Below are 25,346 nucleotides of genomic sequence, written 5' to 3'. Positions count from 1 at the left end.
ATTTCAGTGTATTTTGTGCGTTTCTGTACTTTCTATTACTGCATTTATTTTGTGCAAGTGAGATGAGTAAAGACCATCTTTTTCATGAATCATTATCTCTCTGGTGTTTATAAGCAGCACACACAGTATTTTACTACCTGTAAAAATACACAAACTTAGCTATATTAAATTGTTTGTGGTACCTACAGTTACAAATGTAAAATATGTGATGATAATATTGATCGAGCAATTGATGTAAGGTAAATGAAAATATATGCGCAGAATTGAGAAAATAGCATTAATGGAGATAAATTGTAGCCTATCACAGCTAGGCAAACGTGTGAATGTTCACGGTGCATTTTATGCAAACAACTCTAATCGTTAGTTGTAAATCTGTATTTACAGTAGGCATAATTGTCATTGTGTATGCAGCATGAGTCAAATACAATCTTCTGTTCGTGAACAGTTGTATTTCATTCATTATCTGACTATGCATCCGTGCATTTAATTGCCATTGGCTCGTGTGATAGTAATATGGATCTTAGTAGTATTTTTAGTGATACTAGACAATAATAACTGATACCCGCACGACGGTGTAATTTACTTCCGGGTAAAGATAGGATCATTCAAATGAAATACAATAAATGTACAAATAAATATTACAAATTAAAAAGACGATCGGAAATGTGTCCAATTTTCTATTACTATTATTTGATGACAGCAATACATTTGGAAAACAAAATACAGCCATTTCTGCTTTTTTTCTTTTAAACAAAAAACCAAGCTGCACCCTTTTTTAAATTTCATCTTTCATTCCGAAATTGAATAATGAATGAACGAAAAAGTACACGGACCGAGTATCAGATTATATTCCAATTATTTTTTTTTTTTTTTGGATTCAATATTAAAAACAGAAAAATAAGAAAATTTTTCAATTTTTCATTAAAAAAAAAAAAAAAACTAAACAAAACAATAAAAAACAAGAACCATGCTTGATTTTCCGATTTTACGTTCAGGACTAGAAAATGAATAAATTACTTGAATTTTCGACAAATAGCTCGTACCAGGGCAGAGCCTATAGACAGGGCTTACTTCTGTGTATAGGCATAAATTCGGCAACCTGCGTGATAAATACAAGTTATTATTTTCTCATAGCCTAAATATTAATTTATTAACATCTGCACCCACATCTACCCCCTAGCCTACATCTTTGGCACATTGTTTGTTTTATTGAGCTTGCGCAAAAGTAACGTAATGCATTACTTTCCATTACTTTTTGTTTACTTGCCGCACATCTCACGTAGACTATTGTAATATCAAAAGAAAAGTAGCCCGTGGGCGTGATCTAATTAGAGATGATGAAGTCAGACGGGAAAGACTGGACATTGCGTTGGTTTCATATGGATTACTTTATTACAGAACATGTCTTTGTGTCGAGTATTCACTAAGTTGCAGTTCATTTTAGTGACACGTTTCTAAATATAGATCACAGAGACCAAGGCGGCAGACAGCGCACCGCGTTTGTTTTCTTTATTTTACAAAAGCACAAAGTTTTGTTGTTATTATGCGTGTATACAAAAACAAGTAGACCCTTTACAGATTCGATTTATGTATCAGGTTTTGCAGAAATGCAAGCAGAGTCACAGATTTCCAATAAGCCTGGGCTGGTTTTTCAATGTGAATATTATAAATTTACACAGAAATTCGTTCTGCTCGTGTTTCATAAATGAGCTCCATTAATTTTACAATTCGGCTTGGTGCTACAGAAATTACACACTTTACCTTTAACATAACTGCAATGTGTTGCTAGACCTAATTGCACACAATAATCCATGTAAAGTAATGCATTACTTTCAAAAGTAACTTTCCTCAACATTTACATGTGCACCAACAGTGTGATTATTTCTAATAATCAGAGTGAGGATTTATTTGCATGACACAAGAAAACCTCTTCACTTCAGTTTAAAATTCAATAATTAAATTCATTCGGATTATTCACTAAAAAAATGTAGTTATTTTTGCCGTCATTATTCGTTTACCCCACAACACAAAAAATGAATTTGCATACATTAGGTGTATCACTGGCCACTGTCCACTTACGTCAAATGCAAAACAGACATATTGGAAGGTTATTCGACGCCGTGATGAACATCACAACATTGCGATCCCACAAAGGTTCGTTATAATCAATTAATCTTTCTACACTGCACATTGAATCCATTATTTGAATCTTTCTACACATATAGTATGGATTGCGCAACTCTGCCATTTTGAGCGATGAGGGGACACTTGAACTTAAACGCCTCTGATTTTTCAAGACATTACTTTTAAGAAATCAACAGAAATGTCAATGCCTACATTGCTCTATGCTGGAAAAACATGGTGTAAATAGAAGCCTTTGAAGCTCTCTCGAGCACAAACACAAATACACATCGAAGTGTTTACCAAAGCTGTTTCGCCAATTTCCTTATTTTTCATTCAGAATGAATCTACTGCATGGTTAATAGATTAGATGTGTACATTTGAACTGTATCATAGCCTATTGATCTATCCGGCGGGACATAAGATAGCATATATTTGCTGCCCGTCTCATAAAGCAGCGCCTCTCACAGTGTACAAGTACTCTTTCGCGTCAGTTTTGATGAGTATTCACTCGATTACGTCTTGTGTGAACGTAAACAGTTGGGAGAATATCGGATGTGTATCAGTACATTGGATCTGTACATTTGGTTTTAAAGGGACAGCAGCATAATTAAGTTCCTATTGTCTGTGGCATTAATGTTAATCAAGCAACAAAAGAAAGACAGAAAATCACTCACTGCTCTTGACTGAATCACTTTAGTAGCCTTAATACAGAGTAATGTAAATTTATTTATATATATATATATATAATGTCTGTTTGAAAGAATGAAGAATGTGGTAAACAAGTTGTTATAAAGAATGCTTAATTAACCTATATAACCATTGGTATTTCATTGAAAAGATGACCATGTTCTTGTTTCTTTATGAGAAGTGTTTTCATTTAATTTCAATATAAAGGCCTGTTTGCACAGCAGTTCAGTCTGTGTCTATCACGATAAAACCTTAATATCAAACCTGTACAATGAGTTTGGTAATGCGTAATAAATGCATTACACTGTAACTAAACCCGGTAGATTTTAGCCAACTAAATATACTGTAGATTTAGTCGACTAAAGCTAGACTAAAACTAAAAACAATTCAGATGACTAAAAAAATATGACTAAAAATAAATGGCATTTTAGTCAGAAGACTATGACTAAGACTAAATCACAATTTGCTGTGAAAGTTAACACTGCCCTCTAGCACCCCCATAAAATAATGTCACAGAGTTTATTCTTGAAATTGTGTGAACAATACGCAGATTTTTTGTGTGTCTGAGCACATGTGCACTTTGGTCAGAGCCATAATAATGCAATTTAATGCATTTACATGCTTTTTATTGATTACATTCTGCATATGTCACATATTTTAATACATAAACAAACATGATGCAAAAGTTGAAGATGCTTTTTGCAGCCAGATGTTAACAGGGGCTAAATAGGTTACGCTAAGCAATCAAACTTTGACCACTTAGTTGTGCACTATAGCACAGCACTTTCAGATTCCTATTTGTTATGGGTTTAAAAGGTTAGCTACAGAAATCAGAGCTGTGGAGGATTGTAGCAGAGTGCTTTCAACACTTGTCTGACTCACAGACAGGCCTATGTTTCAGGGGAATCGTATCCTTTAAATAGTTTTTTGTGACAGATGGGTTTTAAGAGATGTTTGTTTTGAGGCATTTTATCCCATCCAGAATAAAAAAATATATATGTCTGTGCAACCTGTTAACTGACTGAATGTTTGTCCTCCGGTTGTTTTGCAGGAGCAGGGCCTGATGGAGTGGAAGAAATCAAGCGGCACATATTTTTTGCAACAATAGACTGGAATGTGAGTTCTTAGAACTTTGTGCTTAATACTATGTAATGCAATCTATCTATCTAAGCCTAGCAACTACAATCATGTTAGTGACATGCTAATCAGGCTAGAAACATGTTAACAACATGCTAATAATGCTAGAAACACACTGGTAACTTCCCAATCATGCTAACAACAGGCTACTCATGCTAACATGTTAGAAACATTCTAACAACATGCTAATCGTGCTAGTAACATACTGATAACTTGCTAATCATTCTAGAAGCATGCTAACAACATGATAATCATGCTAGAAATGTAACAACATGCAAGTCAGGCTAGAAGCATGTTAACAACATGTTAATCATGCTAGTAACTTGCTAATCATGCTAGTAATCCTAGCATCATGCTAGCAACATTCTAATCATGCTAATCATGTTAGAAACATGCTAGCAACATGCTAGTAACTGGTTAATCATGCTAGCTACAGTGCCCTCCACTAATATTGGCACCCTTAAATATGAGCAAAGGTGGATGTGAAAATAACCCTGCTGAAAAAAAACAGCTAAAACCAGCCTAGGCTGGTTGGCTGGTCTTAGCTGGTTTAAGCTGGAAATGGCTGGTTTTAGCTGGTCTCCCAGCCTGGCCAGGCTGGTCAGGCTGGTTTTAGCTGGTGGTTTCCCAGCCTGACCAGCTAAGACCAGGCTGGAAAAATGGCCAAAACCCCTCTAAAACCAGCCTGCCTCCCAGCTATGACCAGCTAAACCCAGGCTGGTTGACCAGCTAAAACCAGCCAACCAGCCTAGGCTGGTTTTAGCTGTTTTTTTCACCAGGGAAATCTGCGTAATTTATCCTTTTGATCTTTCATTCAAAAAAATTCCCCAAATTCTAACCTGTCATTGAAGTAAAACAACCTAGAACCTAGAGGTGAAATCTCATTATGAAATAAATGTTTTTCTCTAGTTCACGTTGGCCATTATTATTGGCATCCAATTATAGCAACGTCCTTTTCCCAAGATAACAGCTCTGAGTTTTCTCCAACAATGTCTAATGAGTTTGGAGAACATCTGACCAGAGATCAGAGGCCATTCCTTCAAACAGAATCTCTGTAGATTCTCCAGAATCTCTCTCTTCCCAGCTTTATGTTGGTGCTTCTTCTCTTCCGTTTCTATACAGGGTTCAGGTCAGGGAACTGGGACGGCCATGGTAGAGGCTTCATTCTGTGCTCAGTGACACAATTTTGTGTTGATTTTGATGTTAGTTTTGGATCATCGTCCTTGTATCTGCTAGCCTGGCTAACGCCAGACCACGTTATGACTTCGTCATGATTCGTGGTCTGGGAACCACATGTTCATTTTCTCGTATTTGAGGCGTGGTTTACGAATGCCCAGAGCCGTTTATTGGGCACTACGAATGTCTATCAAATGCGCCTGTGCGTAGCTCATAGCCAATCGTTTCAATCATACCGGATGACGTATACAGAGCGATGGTTTAACGCCAAAAGTTGCTCTTTTTTCAAAATAAACTTGCGTTCTAAACTACTTAGAACACTATCTAAGGGGTCGTTCACATGTCGCGTCTTTTGCGAGCTAAAGTTCATTATTTCAAATGTAGACGCGCGGTATGTGCGCGCATAATGGAAGCGACGCGGTTGCGATGCGCTCACGTTTTCCATGCGCAAGCTACAGAGCGGTTTGGAAAGGAGAAAGCGACGCGCCTAGCGTTTTCCACGCGTTTTTAGGCACGACATGTGAACGGCTGCATCGAATGATAACTTGCTGCCATGCTGGATCCATAGTTATAAACAAACTGCTTCGCATAGAAGGCGTCATCGTCTTGTTGCTCCCTCCCCGTTCTTTGATTGGTTCCCTATCTGAGGTGAAAATTTGGTCCATGGTTTCCATGCTGCCTTCCAGCGTGAATAAAATTGCGCTGCTCATACTTACTAAAGCCCGGCTCACACTACAGGAGTTTTAGCCTGATTTTGCCCCGATTTTCCCCTCCCGAGAATCGGAGCAAAAATCTTGTCAAGCACCTCGATCGGCCCCGATGTTCGGCGCAGATTATCTCGTAATGTGAGGCGTTCAAAGATCGAATCTTGCACCTCCCGATCTGCTAGCACACAGATCGGGGCTGCCCCGATCAAATCAAACATGTTTGATATTTAAGATTTTAAATCGCGATGATGACGCTATGTGCTTTCACAACAGCCAATGCGTGACCGCAAAACACGGGTCGTTCGATGGAGGAAACTGCTTCTTGAGTTTTTGTAGTAACACTGTCTGTATAATGTGTCGAAAACGTACCACAAAAGTAAGGAGAAAGAGGAGCTCTGCTTTAGTGAAATTGTCTCAGTTTTGAATTTAGGGCTGCGAAGATTCTCCTTATGTGTGCGCTGCAACCAGATTTCATAATCGGTTAGGATTTTAAAACTCCTGTAGTGTGAGCCGGGTTTAAGGGTGCCAATATTAGTGGAGGGCACTGTACATGCTAAATAAGTTAGATACAGTATTGCCTTCAAAACATTCAAGCTTTAAGCTTTGAAACTACTTTGAAACTTTAATCTTTTTTAGACTGAAAGCCATACAATTTCTAAAACTTTTTAAAACTTTTTAAAACTTTTCACACTTTTTGATCAGGCTTTTTCAAGCCAACTTAAAGTTTGTCTTGGCTAACTTTTTTATCTAGGCATAGCGTAATGTTTTCTGCAAAATGCATTGTAAACAGCATAGGGAATAAGGGATGTGGAAGGGAAAATTTACCCAACAATCATTGCACATCACTCCAGAAGTTTGAATAAAATAAAGACGTGAAAAAGAGTTGAGGCTCTGCTGTCATTTTATTTAATTAGTACCTGGTGTGATTTGTGCACAGTAGGTATAAAGCGTTTGAGACTGTGGTCACATGACCCTATTATATTTTTAATCTTTCTTCATTACATGCATTGCATGTCTTAATTAATCTTTGTCTATCATGTCAGAAATAAAAACAGCTCACTTGTATTCATAGTGATTCTCAAAATCACATTATAAATTACTTAAAATAGCAGAAATTAATTAGTCAGGCCCACAAATTGCAATGCATTGTGGAATACAGTGTTCTGCACAGTGTGCTTTTTTATACTGCTCAAAAAATTACTGCTCAGAATTCACAGGAAACTCTATTATGTTGTGATCTATTATTTTCTGTAGCATGTATAACCCTTATGATCAATGTGTGTTTCTTAAACAGTGTGTTTTTGGTCAACAGAAATTGTACAGACGAGAAATCAAGCCTCCTTTCAAACCAGCAGTAGGCCGACCGGAGGACACATTTCATTTTGATCCTGAGTTTACATCCCGCACACCGACAGGTGATGCAAATTGCAGTTGATTTTCAGATTATACACATAACACTCATATGCTATTTTATTTTAATGGAAGAATCATTGTAAGTGTTTGCTTTCAAGTGTCACGGACAATGTGATAGACAGCAAGCTGGAAACTATTCTTACATAACAGTCTGTGCCCAGCAAGCATAGGGAGAGTGCAAAAACAAATTAGAGTGAACTGCAGCAGCAGAACCTGTTTACCAAGAGCCCTCGGGTCCTGCCGCATAGTACACCCAGTCAATTCATACTGCTCAGATGGGATCAATTGTGCGTTTCCATTCATAGAGAGACGGTGTCCTTGTTGGCTTTCTAAATGTGTTTGTATCTGTGTGTGTCTGCAGACTCACCCGGTGTTCCACCCAGCGCTAATGCACACCAGCTCTTCCGCGGCTTCAGCTTTGTGGCCTCTAACCTGGGCCAAGAACAGCCACTGGTTGAACCCAAGCAAAACTCTGTTAACCCCATTGTACAGGTGAGCATGCAAACATCCACAACTGCACAGCAACATGCTTAAAACTGCCCAAAGTGCCTTAAAGGATTAGTTCACTTAACAAAAATTTACAGATAATGTACTCACCCCCTTGTCATCCAAGATGTTCATGTCTTTCTTTCTTCAGTCATAAAGAAATTAATTTTTTTGAGGAAACCATTTCAGGATTTCTTCCCATATATGGTGCCCCCAAGTTTGAACTTCCAAAATGCATTTTAAATGCACCTTGAAAGGGCTCTAAACAATACCAGCCAAGAAAGAAGGGTCTTATCTAGTGAAACGATCGGTTATTTTCTAAACAAATTGACAATTTATATGCTTTTTAACCTCAAATGCTTGTCTTGTCTTGTCTCTGCAATGCACATGCGTAGTCTGTGTGATCCAGGTCAATACAGATAGGGTATGTCGAAAAACTCATACAAAGAAGATCAAACGCCCTTTACAAAAAAGGCAAAACAGAGTTTTAGGACGATTTTGAAGTTGAAGACGAAAACGAGATGGGAATTTTTTCGACATACCCTAACTTTATTGACCCGGATTACACAAACTATGCATGTGCATCGCAGAGACGAGACAAGACGAGCATTTGAGGTTAAAATGTATATCAATTGTCAATTTGTTTCAAAAATAACCGATCACTTCGCTTGATAACACCTTTCTTCCTCGGTTGGGATTGTTTAGAGCCCTTTGATACTGCATTTAAACCACATTTTAAAAATTGGGGGCACCATACATATCCATTATATGGAGAGAAATCCTGAAATGTTTACCTTAAAAACATAATTTCTTTACGTCTGAAGAAAGAAAGACATGAACATCTTGGATGACAAGTAGCAAAATTTTTAAATTGACTCAAAACACCGCAACCACACCTCAATAACTGCATAGTGACATGTACCCTGTTGAAAAAAAACAGCATATGCTGGTTAGGTAGGTTTTGATGCTGGTCCTTAGCTGGTCATGTGCTGGTCCTAAAATGGTACACATGACCAGCTTAAACCTACCTAACCAGCATATGCTGTTTTTTCAACAGGGTAGCCAGTCAAAATACTATAGCAAACTTATAAACATCTAAAAGCCATTTAAAATACTTTAGCAGCCACATAGTGACATGCAAAAAACACCTTCCCTTACCAAAAAGAAGTATACTTCAATTCTATTTTATTAAGTATACTTAGGTAAAGTTCAAGTATGTTTGTAAGTATACTTTATGTAGCAAGTATACAAATATCAGTGTACTAATAGTATACTTTTAAGGGTACTATTTCAATACTCCTTGGGACTAAATTGGCCCACTTTCTAGTATATAAAAGTATACTTTTAAGTATACTTTAACTATAACAGTTTACATCTATGTTTATAGTTTGTACTGCAAGTATACTAAAAGTGAACTTATATGTATACTGATAGTTTACTAATTAAATGTTTTTTTATGCATTTTAGTACACTTTGAAGTATAGTCTCAGTAAACTACTAGTTAAGTAGTTTTATTTTGCAAGTATACTTGTAAGTTTTCTTTAAGTGAACTTTACATCATACTTTAAGTATACTACTATGTCCCTATTTAGGTATAAATTTGTATATATTTTGTTATATGAATGTCTGAAGTTACAAAACAATAAAAGAAAGAACAGGGTATCTGCTTGTAAACAAAAACATTTTATTCTAGCTTCATGCATTCTTTTTTTGTAAACACTTGAATGTGGGCAGCGCCTGACAGTCATTATTACCGCTTCATGGGTCGACATTTTATTCCATAACATTACAGTTTTACATATCTATGGTTTTAATGCTGTTTTCTGTCTGATGATTGTGTTAGATTACATGTGGAAGCATCTGTTGTTTCAGTTTCTTCTTCACTTTTTGTACAGAAGATGTGTAACAGCGCCCCTAGCGTATAACAATGAAAACACGGATCCTCAGAGCACAAGTATAGCTCAAATATATTGAGACTTTTTCCAAGTTTAAGTCAAATATACTAAAATGTCATTTTAACTTTATTTCTTATAAGTAAAAGCACATTTCTGAGAAGTACATAAAAAGTAGACTGAAATAAGTACACTAGCACACTTAAACACTTAAACAGAATAAACTTCTTTTTTTTAAGGGTTAGCACATGTAGCAACATGTTAAAATCAACTCAAAATGCCACAAAGCCATCATTAAATGCTAAAAGCCAGTCAAAATACCTAACTAAAAGCCTTTCATGATACTTTAGCAACCACATGGCAACATGCAAAAAATATCTTAGCATATGTAGCAACATGCTAAAATCAAATCAAAATAGGGCATAGTAAAATGCTAAAAACAAAACACTCAAAATACCTTAGTAACTATGTAAAAGTACCCACCTATAAGCATCATTACACCAAATTTTGCACTGGCAAACATCGCCATTCTTCAGAAAATGTAAAAATATATTTTTCTTCATGATGCAAGCCTGCCCGCAGAAGCTACAAGTGAGTGATGAGAAAGAAGCAATATTTCACTTATGCATGCTTTGCTACATTGAGGGCTGCTGGCAAATAAGAAATACTGTATTGCAGTCAGCCAAGCCAAAGTAGTTTTCTGTATCCGTTTAACCTTGGTTTGGCTGTATACATGCAGTCAATTCAGACCTGTTCCTCAGGGAAGCACTGTTGCATTGCACAGAACAAAACAAAACAAGAAGAAAGAGAATGAAAAAAGGGACCTGTGTTACATAAGCTGAACTAATTCTGCCAGATGGTTCATACCTGAGGAACAGCCTTATTGAAGTGTCTGAGCTGTGGTGGCAGTGACCGGAATGAGATGTATTGATTGGCGGTAGCACACTGGCACACGAGCAGATATCTGCTCTGCGGTGCTGTTGTCTAGCTCATTCTGATCTGATGTGGCATCTGCCGAGCATACGATATTAACTTACTCTGATAGCGCTCATGAACATGCATGAGCTCTATTTGTGGAGAATTTCTAAACCTGTGCAGTGAATTGCTTTTGTTTTCGCGAGGCGTTTCATTTACCTGAAGATGTTGTCGGTTATTTGCATCCTTGACGTATATGTCTGTTTCACTTTAGGCCGATGAATATAAATGTATATCCATGCACTGTAACAAAACACTGAAGACAAGATTTGTATTTCCTGAAGGGAAAAAGCTGCTCGCAAGGCAGCAAAAGAATATTGTTCAAGTTTTAGGGAAGTCTAGGTTTTATGTTTTGGTTTGGTGCATGGCGGTACAGATTTTAGAAGTACTGAGGTCTAAAAACTGAGCTTGTTAGAGGGCATAATCCCCTCTCTCCAGGAAAAACAATATATGAATAAATAGATACATTATAATAAACAAAATTTGATTCCGCTGAGTGGTTGTACTGAAAGGCTATTTGGAAATTTTAAGAAAATCAAAATGCTAAAAAAAATATATTAATAAATAATAAAAAAAATAATTTGCAATATGTACAAAATCATTCTAAATCTTATGCCTACCCTTGCGAAAAAGTTTATTCAAGTGTGCTATTAGTATATTACTTTTAAAGTAAAATATAGGAAAGCATACACTGTAAAAATTTTTTTTACCCATTTCAATTTAGGAACTTAAGTTTTGTGGCTGCCTTAAAATTTTAAGTTATTTCAGCTTAAAAGCACAAGTCATTTCAACACACAAATTTAAATCTTGCCTAGGGTTGAATTGCTTTATTTACGTTCATTTGATTTTACAGTATTTTCTGTTTCAACTTATTAAATTAAGTTGAAATAAGTTTTAACATGAAAGCAACCATTGAATCAATGTAAAAAATAGTTGATTTGTGAATCGTTTGCATCCGCTATTAATGTTGAAAAATAGTCAGACCACCATTGTTGTGATCAGCATTGCTTAAGTTGGACTCTTTGTACTCTAATGCTAGATTTTTATTGTCTTTTGTAACAACGTGCTAAAATACATTGGTTAAGCCAATGGAAGCTGAGATCTGCTGAGATTAGACGTTGGTGACTGTAATCATTGTGAGATTGTTTAAATATTGCTCACAAGTGTGTTTGGTTTTATACGTTTGTTTATAATGTAAGACACTACAATGAGAGATTTAGGCAGTGGTACAGATATCACACTTTTATGAATTAACAGGAAAAAAACATTGCTTAAGTGTACTTTCAGTCTACTTTTAATGTACTTCTCAGAAAGGTGCTTTATATACTTCTCAGAAATATACTTAAAATGACATTTAAGTATACTTGACTTATACTTAGAAAAAGTGTTATTTCTTTTGATGTTTTGTATGTTCAGATATTCATATAAGAAAATATATACAAATGAATACCTAAATAGGGACAAAGTAGTATACTTTAAGTATGATGTAAAGTTCACTTAAAGAAAACTTACAAGTATACTTGCAGTATAAGACTACTAAACTAGTAGTTTACTGAGACTATGCTTCAAAATGTACTAAAAATGCATCCAAAATTTTAATTAGTAAACTATCAGTACACCTATAAGTTCACGTTCGCTATACTTCCAGTACAAACTGAAAACATTGATGTGAACTAATTGTGTACTCAAAGTTTACTACTGTTATACTTAAAGTATACTTAAAAGTATACTTTCATATACTAGAAAATGGGCCAATTTAGTCCCAGGGAGTATTGAAATAGTACACTTAAAAGTATACTACTAGTACACTGATATTTGTATACTTACTACATAAAGTATACTTAAAATATACTTGAACTCTACTTAAGTATACTTAATAAACTTGAAGTATACTTCTTTTTGATAAGGGTAATGTGATGAAAATGAATGTGGTTGAGTGGTTTGCATAACTGGATCTTACTGTTGTGCATTTTAATTTTTTAATTTTTTATTAATACCTTAATTTGATTGGCCATTTAAATGATTGACTCATCTTGTCACTGTATATAAATTTCAGTTATTATTTAGGGAATTGTTTCACAATTTATCATGTACCTTAAAAAAGACCTGTGACCTCAATGGAGAGTAGTTCTATGTAAATGAAATGTGACATCAGAGTCACCTTTTTGTTGTCAGTTCTTGTTTGTCAGTTATGCATGAGTATCAACACAGAATGTGTTCACAGTGTGAAGGTGACTATTAACCGTTAAATAGATGCAGGAAGAAATGGACCAAACACAGTTTAGTATGCAAATTATGTGATGCAATGCTGAACATTCTAACAAGGTCAATGGGATTTTTTCACCTTTTTTTTAATCTTAAATGTATCTAAAATGTGTGTATATACACTGCCGCTCAAAAGTTTGGGATCAGTTAGACTTGTAATGTTTTTAAAGACGTCTTTTATTCTCAACAAAGCTGCATTTATTTGATCAAAAGATAAAAAAGCAGTAATATTATATTATTACAATATAAACTACTGTTTTTTTCTTTTAATATACTTTAAAATATAATTTATTCCTGTGATGCAAAGCTGAATTTTCATTACTCCAGTCTTAAGTGTCACACAATCCTTTAGAAATCATTCTAATATGCTGATTTATTATTAGAATTATCAATGTTGGAAACATTTGTGCTGCCAAATATTTTTGGAACCTGAGATTCTTTTTTTTTTCAGGATTCTTGATGAAGAAAAAGCTAAAAAGAACAGACTAAGATTAAACTAGAAATCTTTTTTCAACAATGTAAATCTATGCTATCACTTTTTTATTAATTTATCATATTTTTGGTGAATAAAAGTATTAATTTCTTTCAAAAAAGAATGAATAAAAATGAAAAAAAACCTAATTAAGAAAAGCATTTTTGCAGTGTGCAGCCTTAAAGAGCATAAGAAACGTCTTTAAAAAACCTTTAAAATCGTACTGATCCCAAACTTATGAGCAGCAGTGTGTGTGTATATATATATATATATATATATATATATATATATATATATATATAAAATGCAAAAAATGCAATTGCAACATTTTTGTTTGTTAGTTTGTTAGAGGGAAGTTCAGGAATACAGGGTGATGTTAAAGTTGTGGGCTGGCAAATGAAAGGTTGTATGTAATGGTCAAACTGCTAAAGGGAGATATGAATTATTATCATTGTGGCTTTGAGCAAGATTCTTAACCTCAGTTTACTCCTGGAGGACAGTCAGTGCAGTGTGTGGGTTAAATCATCATCTACAGTGGACACTGAAACCACACTTAAAAATGTATGAATGCCACTGCATTAGATTTACAATAAATGATAAAACTTGTTCAAGTAGAAGACTGTTAATTAGTGGAACAAATCTATAGTTGAAGTTTTGTTGTCATTTTACCTCTAATAATGTCATATAAATAATCAGTATATTCATGTATGTTTTTTCATTGCAGCAACTTCATGGCAACAACATTCATTTCACTGACGGCTATGAGTTGAAGGAGGATATCGGCATTGGAGCGTATTCAGTCTGCAAGCGATGTGTCCACAGAATCACCAGTGTGGAGTATGCTGTCAAAGTATGTATGAAATCTAATCTTTGAAAGCACAGGAATTCCATTAAATTCTCTTTGTGTGACAAAACACACAGTTCAGAGTGATATTTAGTGAACAGCAGAGGCAGAGGCTGTTTCGTAAGAGCATTTTGATGAATTGCCGTAGAGGACAGCATCACTCAGTGTCAGTCGAAGCTTTATCAGACACCGCTGTGACCAACCCATTTCATTGCAGATTATTGACAGAGCCAAGAAGGACCCGTCTGAAGAGATCGAGATTCTTCTGCGATACGGCCAGCACCCAAACATCATTACTTTGAAAGATGTGAGTCACACTTTGAAATATGCTACTCCAGTTTTATGGAGACCCCCTACTAGGCCGGGTAGTTGAAAGTTTTGGAGAATTTAGTCTGTGCCCACAGATTTTGTAATTTATCCACTTTATTTTTATCGCAAGACTGGGTGTGGCCATTTTTAAATTGTATGGGTCTGACTTCCGGTCTCATTCACATCCAGCTATTTTTAGCTGTACAAAACAGCTTACCATATTATTGTAATTGCAAACAGTTTAACCATTTACTGCACTTTGTTATTCTTCTCATTTTTTGCCTATAGCTACAAATTAACTGAAAGTATCGCTCATACACTCTTAAAAATAAAGGTGCTTCACGATGCCATAGAAGAACCTTTTTTAAAGAAATGATTCCATGTAGAACCTTTAACATCTGAAGAACCTTTCTGTTTCACAAAAGGTTCTTTGCGGCGAAAGAAGGTTCTTCAGATTATAAAAAGGTAAGCAAGAGATGGTTTTTAAAAGAACCTTTGACTGAATGGTTCTTCTATGGCATCGCTGTGAACAACCTTTCAAAGCACCTTTATTTTTAAGAGTGTATGCTTACTTTTGTGTTGAAGAACAGGGTGGATATTTAGAATTTCAAAACTGAACTCATGAAGATAAAATTAGATTAAATTAGTCAATAGAGGTTTCCTAATTATAATTTTATAAAGTTTACTTTTCAATAATGCATTTCTGTTTTGCTCATATATATTTATTACATTAACTTAAATATTATGGACTACAGTAGGAGACACTTAATTTTTCAGAATGGTCTAATTTATTTAATATATTCTATAGTCATTATAATATATTATTATATGGATTTTGATGAAGTTAAGTGTGAATTTGGTGTGATTAGCATTGGCAAAAAATAAAGTTTAGAGAAATGCCTTATCAGTTGGGTAAAAAGGGTTAGGGTTTCTGGTTAGAGTTAGGGTTTGGTTTGCTTAAAGCGAGAAAAAAAAGAATAATCCTAATTCAAAAAGTGAACTTTTTTTATTGTCTATTGACATATTTACTGACATATCACTTGAGACTTTCAATCTTGAGACAAAAATTGCAACTAAATTTTATTTACGAGTTCTACTCGTGCACAATGCACGTTTCTTAATAGTAAGCCTAAAATGTGTTTTAATGTCACTATTGATGAGGATTGTATGATCTGTAAATAATATTGGCCTTTAAATGCAAAATATGTAAAGTGCACCTAAAGTATACTTGGAATAGTTTCACTTTAAAGGTCCCATATTGTACACATTTCTGGAGGTTTATTTTAGTTGTTGATGTCCTTAAGAATATATATTTGCGGTATAAGTGCCAAAATCCATCTCAGTATATTTTTACAGCTCCTTTTTTAGGAGCTCTGTCAAAAACAGGTCGATTTTGGCCCATCTAATTAATATTCATGAGCCTCTCTTCTGATTGGCCTGTTGTTTTCTGAGTGACGCACAGCCAGGCCAACCACAGTTAACTATGGTCATGTATACTTTAGCCGAGCCCAGAGCCATAGAGAGAGCCTAGCTTGCTGATACTCAACAGGATATTTCAGAATGATCATTAATGTTTTTTCTTTTTCAAACACCGAATGCAGTAAGCTACATAACTGTTGCTTCAGTAAAGCCCCTTTCACAATGCGCGCTGATTCTGGAAAATTACGGGAACGAGCGCTGTGTGAACAAAAGCCAGAACCATAAAGGCAGTGTTGTAGTGATGATGCAGATTATTTTTCACTAGGGTGTTTTGTAATGGAAAACAAGACAAAATTACTATGAAAAACATTTTCACAGTGATAGCTAACAGACTAATGAAACTGCTCTGTTGTGTGTTGAAATTCCTTGAATTCAGTTTCAAATTCCTGTTCTTGTCATTCCAATTTAACATTCTGTGTGTTGTAGTCAATTCCGTTTAAATTCTTTTAATCAAAAAAAGGATCTCATTCTCAAATTCAGAATTTTGGAAACTCAGAAACACTCCAGCCTACTAACAGAATGTTTAATGTCTTTTAAGGCCTTTATCTCAGCTGTCTTACCATGTTAACCTGCATTACCATTGATCCAGTTTCACAAGTTCTCTTCTTGGTTGCATAAGCCCTCCTGGGCTTTCTCTGGTCTGCTGATGTCTGTGATTGAAAGCTGCATCACTGCAGTGTGATGGAGAGATTGAGCTGCGCTGTGCTGTGTGCTGCAGGTGTATGATGACGGCAAGTTTGTGTATCTGGTGATGGAGCTGATGAGAGGAGGAGAGCTGCTGGACCGGATCCTGCGGCAGAAGTGTTTCTCAGAGCGCGAGGCCTCAGCTGTGCTCTGCACCATCACCAAGACTGTGGAGTATCTGCATTCACAGGGGGTCAGTTTGCATGTTGTCACAGTGGAGGTGCAAAATATTTGCTTGTTTAGTTGATACTGAAGATAAAAAATTCTAATACAACAAATTATACATATTTTGGTTACTTTGTAGAATGTACTACATCCTTATTTCTTCGTCTGTGTCCAGGTTGTGCATCGAGACTTGAAGCCCAGTAACATCCTGTATGTCGATGAAACAGGCGACCCAGAGTCCATCAGAATATGCGATTTTGGGTTTGCCAAACAGTTAAGGGCTGAAAATGGTCTGCTCATGACACCATGCTACACTGCAAACTTTGTGGCCCCTGAGGTACTTTTATACACAGTACTTTTCAGTGTTATCCCTAGTAAAAAATAAATATACTAAAATGTTTTACTCATACAAATGATACTGCTGTTTAAAAGTCTACTATTAGATAAATTCATATTGTTTGATTGACAATTACAATGGTTTGTCACAAGCATATGGTACATATAATCAACGTTTTATTCAGTTGATATTTTCAAACACAGCTCATCCAATCAAAATTGGAACTAAGTATTTTTAAAAAGTGTTTTTAATTGATGTAATGTCAAATTTACAACAACAAACCTGTGATTCATACAGGTCCTGAAGAAACAGGGATATGATGCTGCCTGTGATATCTGGAGTCTGGGAATCTTGCTGTACACCATGCTGGCAGGGTAAGTTGAGTTTTAACCAGATATCTTTATTTAAAAAAATAAGAAATAAATATATAATTTATATATACAGTGCCTTGCAAAAGTATTCATACCCCCTTTTTTGTGTTTTGTTATGTAAACTGCTTTAAATTACTTTTTTTCCACATCAATCTACATTCCATACATTATAATGGCAAAGCAAAAAAAATGTTTTTAACATCTTTGCAAATGTATTAAACAATAAAAAAAACTTAAATGATTCCATTGCATAAGTATTCAAACCTGGGACAATTGAAATTCAGCTCAGAAGCAATCATATTGCGGCATACTGTGGCAAATTCAATTGAATGGGTATGATTTGGAAAGACACACACATCTTAATAAAAGGCCTAACATCTGAAAATGCAGATCAGAGCAAAAACCAAACCCTGAGGTTAAAAGAACCGTCTGTAGAGCTCAGAGAGAGAATTGTGTCAAGCCACACCTCTGGGGAAGAGTTCAGAAAACAATTCTGCTGCATTGATGGTTCACAGCAGCATGTAGTCTCCATTACCCTTAATGGAAGAAGTTTGAAACAACCAGGACTCTTTCTGGCCTCCTGACCAAACTGAGCATGGAGAAGGGCTCTGGTTAGAGTGGTGACCAATAACCTGATGGTCACTCAAGTTGAGCTCCATGATCATATGTGGAGATAGGAAAAACCTACAGAAGGACAAACATCACTGCAACACTCCACCGATGGCAGTGTGGCAAGACTCTCCTAAGTGAAGACACATTAAAACACACTCAGACTGTGAAAAACAAAATTCTCTGGTCTGATGAGCCTCAGTTCCAGGCATCATGTATGGGGGAAACCAAGCACAGCTCATCGCCTACACAGTAGCATCCCAACAGTAAAAATGTGGTGGCAACACGACACACGCTGTGTGGCTGTTTTCAGCCGCAGGGACTAAAGGACTTGTCAGAGTCGAAGAAAAGCTCAATGCATCAAAATATAGAGATAGCCTTAATAAAAACCTAGTTCAGACCATTCAGAACCTCAGACTAGGCAGAAGGTTCACCTTACAGCAGGACAATGACCTTAAACACACAGCAAGAATGGCTTATTCACAACTCTGTGAATGTCCTTGAGTGGCCCAGCCAGAGCCTGGGATTGAACGCAATCAAAGATTTCTGGAGAAACCTGAAAATGTGTGTCAGCCCCCATCCAACCGGTCAGAGCTTGAGAGTTGAAGAGGTGAGGAACAGAATGGCAGATTATTTTCAAATGCAGATGTGCAAAAAACAAAACAAAAAAAAAACACTTGAGGCTGTGAAGGTGCTTTAACTAAGTACTGAGTTAAGGGTATGAATACTTATGCAATGTACTTATTTCAGGTTTTTGTTTGTAATAAATGCATGAAGTTGTTACAATTCTGTTTTTGCTTTGACATTATAGTGTATGAAGTGTGGACTGATGTGGGAAAAGAAGTCATTTAGAGCAGTTTATATATTGCAGTATGAAGAGATTCTATTTGTTGCTTTAAATGAACTGACAATATTCATCTAGGCAGGCATGCTAACACTGTTTCTGCCATCAATCTGCCTACATGACCCACGAGCCCAGCTTTAATTTTCTTCATTTTCTGCAACAATGCAATTGACCTGTCAACACAAACAAATCAAAACTCTATGTAGCACATCCTTTCTCCCATTACTCGGATGAGGGACTAATTTCTAGAGCAGGGTGGAGGGGATTACTAGGTAAGCCGGGTCAAGTCACAGAGTAATTGTACTGAGCACAATGCCAGGGCTATCAGAAGCCAAGCAGCACTCTCAATTTAATGTTCCTGACTATGGATTGAGCTTTAAACCTCTGTGTAATCAGAACATTTGAAAAAAAAAAAAAAAAAAAAATCTCACTCTTCTGACCCAGCCATATGTGTACGCTAAAAATACCTTGGTGGAAATGGGGGAATTACAAAAAAGCCAGTCTTTTTCTTTCTCTTCTCACCCTTTCTCTGTAAGGGCACATTCACAAGTTGTTTCACACACTCAGTGCTTGTTCTGTTCCACAGTTTCACGCCCTTCGCTAACGGCCCTGACGACACACCAGAAGAGATCTTGGCTCGCATTGGAAGTGGGAAATTTGCCCTGTCAGGAGGCAACTGGGACACGGTGTCTGACGCAGCCAAGGTCAGCTTTCCGATTTTTGCATGTTGGGATTAGGCCTGTCCAACAAATAGCCCATTTTCTCAACATTTTCTGTCTTTTGACAATATTCAGAATGTTTTTTTTTTTTTTTTGTAAATGCAATAAATAAGGTACAATCTAGTTAATATAAATAATAAAGGCATGTTTTCCACATTGATTTTTAGTATATAAATGTAAGAAAGATATTTAATCCTTTTCAGATTTATATTTATTTACAATACCTTTTGAAATAATTTTGATTTTACTTATTTACATAATCAAAAATCAATCTTTTTTTTAAAGAAGTATTTTATGCTCACCAAAGCTGCATTTATTGGACCAAAAATACAGTTAAAATAATATCATTATACATTATTACAGTTTGGAACAGTGTAGAGCTGTAACTGTTTTCTATTTTAATATATTTTAAAGCATTATTTATGCCTTTACAATTGAGCAACAAATCATTATATTATTATGATTTCTGAAGTATCATGTGACACTGAAGACTGGAGTAATGATGCAAATTCAGCTTTGCATCAAATGAATTAAATTGTTGTAATATTCAAAATATTAATGTTTTCATTGTATTTTTTTTGATCAAATAAATGCAGCGTCTGTGGGCTTTTTTTTTTTTTTTTTCAAAAACATGAAAAAATCTAAATGTTCTAAAAATTCTAAATTTTCTAAATGTAAATGTTCTAAACATTCTGAAATGTTCAAAGTAAACAGCAATACAGATAATTTAGGCAATAAAAGGACAGAGACAACCATGCTTATTTTTAAGTGATAATTTTAAATTGTTTTATTTGATTCAGACTGATTTACAGGAATTATCAACTTGAATACCATATTGAGATAAGAAAGGTTTGTTAAACTAGTCTGATGACACTCTTTGCCCAGCCCTAGAAATAATATGCATATTTAGTCACTTTAGTCACTGTGAAGTCACTTCATCCTTTTATTCATCTTCATCATTCTAAATGATTTTAGCCTGACAAACGAATAAAAATAATGTTTTTTTTTAATTTTGAACAGGACATTGTAACTAAAATGCTGCATGTGGACCCTCATCAGCGGCTGACGGCACCTCTTGTTCTCAGACATCCCTGGATAGTGAACCGCGATCAGTTATCTCAGAGCCAGTTGATCAGACAGGATGTGCAACTGGTGAAGGTACTGCTCCTGTCATCCCATCTGCTGCTGCATTTGAGCTCTTGCCAGATTCACGCACCACTATCGAAGTGCAATATCGCCACCTCATGCTTACCTGTAAAACTGCATCTGTTCCACTTTACAAGTGGAGAAAAAAAAATGAAAGAAATAAAGAGATATGAATAGTTCTTCTTACATAATTAAAAAGGAACTAATGATTAATGAATTCTGGAGATAGAACTATATGTAACTCCGGACCACAAAACCAATCACAACATCTTTTTTTAAAATTGAGATTTATACATGATCTGCATAAATAAGCTTTCCATTGATGTATTGAATATTTGGTCAAGATTTGAAAACTTTTTGAAACTATTTGAAAATCTGAGGGTGCAAAAAAATCTAAATTTTGAGAAAATCGCCTTTAAAGATGTCCAAATGACGTTCTTAACAATGCATGTTACAAATAAAAAAATACGTTTTGATATATTTATGATAGGAAATTTACTAAATATCTTCATGGAACACAATCTTTACTTAATATTCTAATGATTTTTGGCATAAAAGAAAAATCGATAATTTTGACCCATACAATGTACAGTATTGTTGCCAACTGCTACAACGGTCCACGGTCAAATATATTAAAAATAATAACATACATTTTGAAAACAAGTATTTTCTATTTAAATATATTTTAAAATGTAATTTACTCCTGTGATGCAAAGCTGAATTATCAACAGCCATTACTTCAATCTTCAGTCTTTTTTCTCACTATTATCAATGCTTCACATTTTTGTGAAAACCATGCTACTTTTTTCAGGATTCTTTAATGAATAGAAAGTTGAAATCCTCAACATAATTTATTTGTAATAGTAATCTTTTGTAACAATATAAAAAAGTTGGTTACGGTCAGTTTTGTTTCATTTTATGCACCCTTGCAGAATAAAAGAACCAATTTCAGTAAAAGAAAATCTTACTGTCCCCAAACCTTTGAACGTATCGTTGCATATTATTTTTTACTGTCACTTTAAATGATCACAGTTGACTATTTGTGCTTTGACACTGTATAATTTATGAATTATTAATGCTGAATGCTGAGTAAAAGTATTAATTTCTTTAAATAACTAACATTAAGTATTGTTGCATAAAATTTTTCACTGTCATTTTAAATGATCTCAGATCAATATTTGTGCTTTGACACTGTATAATTAATGATATATTAATTCTGAGTGTGCAAAAAATCAAAATAAGGAGAAAATCGCCTTTAAAGTTGTCTAAATGAAGTTCTTAGCAATGCATATTACTAATCAAAAATTAGGTTTTGATATATTTACGGTAAGACATTTACAAAATATCTTCATGAAACATGGTCTTTACTTATCCATGCTACTTATGACTGGTTTTGTAATCCAGTGTCACATATATCAGAGAAAAATAAAACAAATTTTGCCACTTTGTATTAACACAGTAAATTGCCTACACTACCATTCATAAAATTAGTGTCAAATGATCCTTCAGAAATCATTCTAATATGCTGATTTGCAGCTCAATCGTTTTTTCTCACTATTACCAATGTTGAGAACAGTTGTGCTGCTTTATATTTTTTATGAATACCAGGATACTTTAGTTCTGGATTCTTTTAATGAATATAACGTAATAGTAATCTTTTTGTGACAACATAAAAAAAACAAACCAAAAAAAAAAAAACGTTTACTGTCACTTTTGATTAATGCTGAATAAAAGTATTAATTTCTTTAAATAACATTAAAACTTAAAACAATAAGTATTGTTGCATACAATTTTTCACTGTCACCTTAAATGACCACAGATCACTATTTGTGCTTTTAAACTGTATAATTTATGATATATTAATTCTGAGGGTGCAAAAAAAATCAAAATAAGGGGGAAATCGCCTTTAAAGTTGTCTAAATGAAGTTCTTAGCAATGCATATTACTAATCAAAAATTACGTTTTGATATATTTACGGTAGGACATTTACAAAATGAAACTTTTTGAAACAAAAAATCTTCATGAAACACCGTCTTTACTTATCCGTGCTACTTATGACTGGTTTTGTAATCCAGGGTCACAAATATTAAAGATAATATAGAGAAAAAATAAAACAAATGTTGCCACTTCGTATTAACACATTTATAAAATTAGTGTCAAATGATCATTCAGAAATCATTCTAATATGCTAAATTGCAGCTCAATAGTTTTTTTTTTTCTCACTGTTATCAATGTTGAGAACAGTTGTGCATCAACAAAAGTTTAAAACATCAACAATTACTTTGTAATAGTAATCTTTTTGTGACAATATAAAAAAAAGTGTTTACATATTGATTTTATGCACCCATGCTGAATAAAACTTTTTCTTTTTTTTAAATAACTAACATTAAGTATTGTTGCATACAATGATCCACTGTCACTTTAAATGATCACAGATCACTATTTGTGCTTTGACACTGTATAATTTATGATATATTAATTCATCCTATGATTTAATTTTCCAGGGGGCGATGGCTGCCACATACTCTGCTTTAAATCGATCGCCTCAGGCCCCAAAATTAGAGCCAGTGCTTTCTTCCTGTCTGGCTCAGAGAAGAGGCATGAAAAGACTCACATCCACTCGTCTATAGCACTCCAGGCAGACACATGAGCTTCTACAGCTTTAAGAAATGTCAGAGCGCACAGGCTTCGGACAAGGCACCAGGCGACCGCCAAAGCATCCGGAGCAGAGTGGAAAAATTGGATTGACCACAGAGTGTCAGAGCAATCTCCAAAGAGCGACAAATGATCTGCCAAGTGTCTCTGCTGATGGCAAGAGATTGATGAGGGCCAGATGCAAACATCACAGCTGTCAGGGTTCAAAAACAGTTCTTTCAGAGCGTGACGCTGTTTTTTTTGTGTGTGTGTGTGTGAGCCATTCAGGAGTGTAGCATCATGAAGTGTTTGGTTTTAATGGTGCATAATAGAGATCACAGTTATCGTTCCTAAACTGTGTGCAGGCGGTCGGAAAACTCAGACGTTCATAAAAGTTGCTGCAGACACTTCGATTAGAGCCATGTAGAAGTTAGAAGAAGATGCTTTGGTCTATCATGGTGACAGTGCTGCACCTTAAGCTACGTGCCAGCATTATTAGCATCTTTTGAACATGCATGCCATGTACAGTATGTATTTTTATGAGAAAACAAATGGTTCTTACATGCTACTGAAAGCACAAAGAACATTTTTCATATTGTTTTTGGTTCTTGTTTTACTAGTAACTTTCTTTAATGTCCCAGTTTTATTTTTTATTTGATCTTTTTAGTGATTTTTTTTTTATTCTAATGTTTCTATTTTTTTCATCTTGCGTATTTGCACCACATTGGTTGGTTTATTTATTTATTTAAATTATTTATTTCAAAATATTTTTGTTGATATGCACGTTTATTTATATTTCTGTTTAATTATTTAAATATTTTTGTGTTTACTAAAGATATCCGGTACCTTTTTTATCTGTTTGTTTTTAAGTGACCTTTATGCATAAACACAAAACCTAAACAAGTGCCACACTTTTGCACTAGATTGATTGAATGATGATAAAGAAATTAAAAATTTTGAATATAAACATGTGCATGTATTTTCACTTTCATGAAAATGTAAAAATAAAATGTAAATACAATTTGACCTGGACTACCAAAATTGATTTAATTTATTGTAAAGTCGTCAGATCAACAATCTTGAAAACACAAGATATAATTTATGTACTGAGGTCATTATCTATTACCCATATAGTCATCCATTGTAATCTATTAGTTTACCAATGTTACGTCATTCTTCCATTAAATGTCACAACTTGCCTATATGCATTAGTTCATGACAGTGTATTAGAAAAACATACTTAAGGATATTCAGAAATTACGTTTGCATGCCATACACAATTTGTAGCAGCCTCTGAAAGATTAATGATGAAAGTACAGCAGTACAGATGAAAATAACCTTACTTTTGTATGATAAAGTGGACAGTCCAGTATTTTTGTATGAATATGATCAACACCTTTTCCAAAATGGATCTCTGATACGCAGAGAAACACATTCTGGGCTGTTTAAGGACCTTCAGCCAAACTTTATCTTTTGCTGGTGTGGCTTATTTTTTACATGTGAAAAGCTTTACATTTTTGTTGTTGTTGTTAATGCTGATTATTATTTTCCTTTTGTTTCAACAATCCCCCTAAACAGGTATATGTCAGTGCATCAATGCTTCTACTAGCTAAAGTTAATGCTGTACATCAGGTGTAGAGACAGTGACTACCAACCAAACAGCAATAGTATTAGGATCTGTCCTTGCTAAAAAAAAAGAAAATATAATTTTATGCCCTGTGTTGGCTTGTAAACCAACCATTTATAAATAAACAACATAAAAATGTGATCAAACTGGTCTCAGTATTATTATGTGTGGTACTTAAGTGAATTGTGGACCATGTCAGTTTTACATTCTAAAAATGAAGGTGCTTCACAATAACATAGAAGAA

The 25,346-nt window shown here is 34.8% G+C and overlaps 1 protein-coding gene across 1 annotated transcript in view; it reads left to right on the top strand.

Moving 5' to 3' along the window:
* rps6ka2 (ribosomal protein S6 kinase, polypeptide 2) overlaps nucleotides 1-24,501 on the top strand; it is an 85,214-nt gene extending 60,713 nt beyond the window's left edge. Inside the window, exons 11-21 of the mRNA XM_073835214.1 lie at nucleotides 3,863-3,927; nucleotides 7,144-7,246; nucleotides 7,606-7,736; nucleotides 14,059-14,184; nucleotides 14,396-14,485; nucleotides 16,685-16,843; nucleotides 16,991-17,152; nucleotides 17,450-17,526; nucleotides 19,563-19,680; nucleotides 20,716-20,853; nucleotides 23,346-24,501. Coding sequence (XP_073691315.1) covers nucleotides 3,863-3,927; nucleotides 7,144-7,246; nucleotides 7,606-7,736; nucleotides 14,059-14,184; nucleotides 14,396-14,485; nucleotides 16,685-16,843; nucleotides 16,991-17,152; nucleotides 17,450-17,526; nucleotides 19,563-19,680; nucleotides 20,716-20,853; nucleotides 23,346-23,471 — 1,295 coding nt within the window. The 3' untranslated portion in view covers nucleotides 23,472-24,501. The remainder of the gene's footprint in view (nucleotides 1-3,862; nucleotides 3,928-7,143; nucleotides 7,247-7,605; nucleotides 7,737-14,058; nucleotides 14,185-14,395; nucleotides 14,486-16,684; nucleotides 16,844-16,990; nucleotides 17,153-17,449; nucleotides 17,527-19,562; nucleotides 19,681-20,715; nucleotides 20,854-23,345) is intronic.
* Nucleotides 24,502-25,346: the final 845 nt, after the last annotated feature.

Source organism: Garra rufa, chromosome 2 (assembly GCF_049309525.1).
Source record: "Garra rufa chromosome 2, GarRuf1.0, whole genome shotgun sequence".
In the NCBI taxonomy this organism is placed as follows: Eukaryota; Metazoa; Chordata; class Actinopteri; order Cypriniformes; family Cyprinidae; genus Garra; species Garra rufa.
Note: the sequence above shows the minus strand (reverse complement) of the source record. Positions and strands in the feature narration are given on the sequence as shown.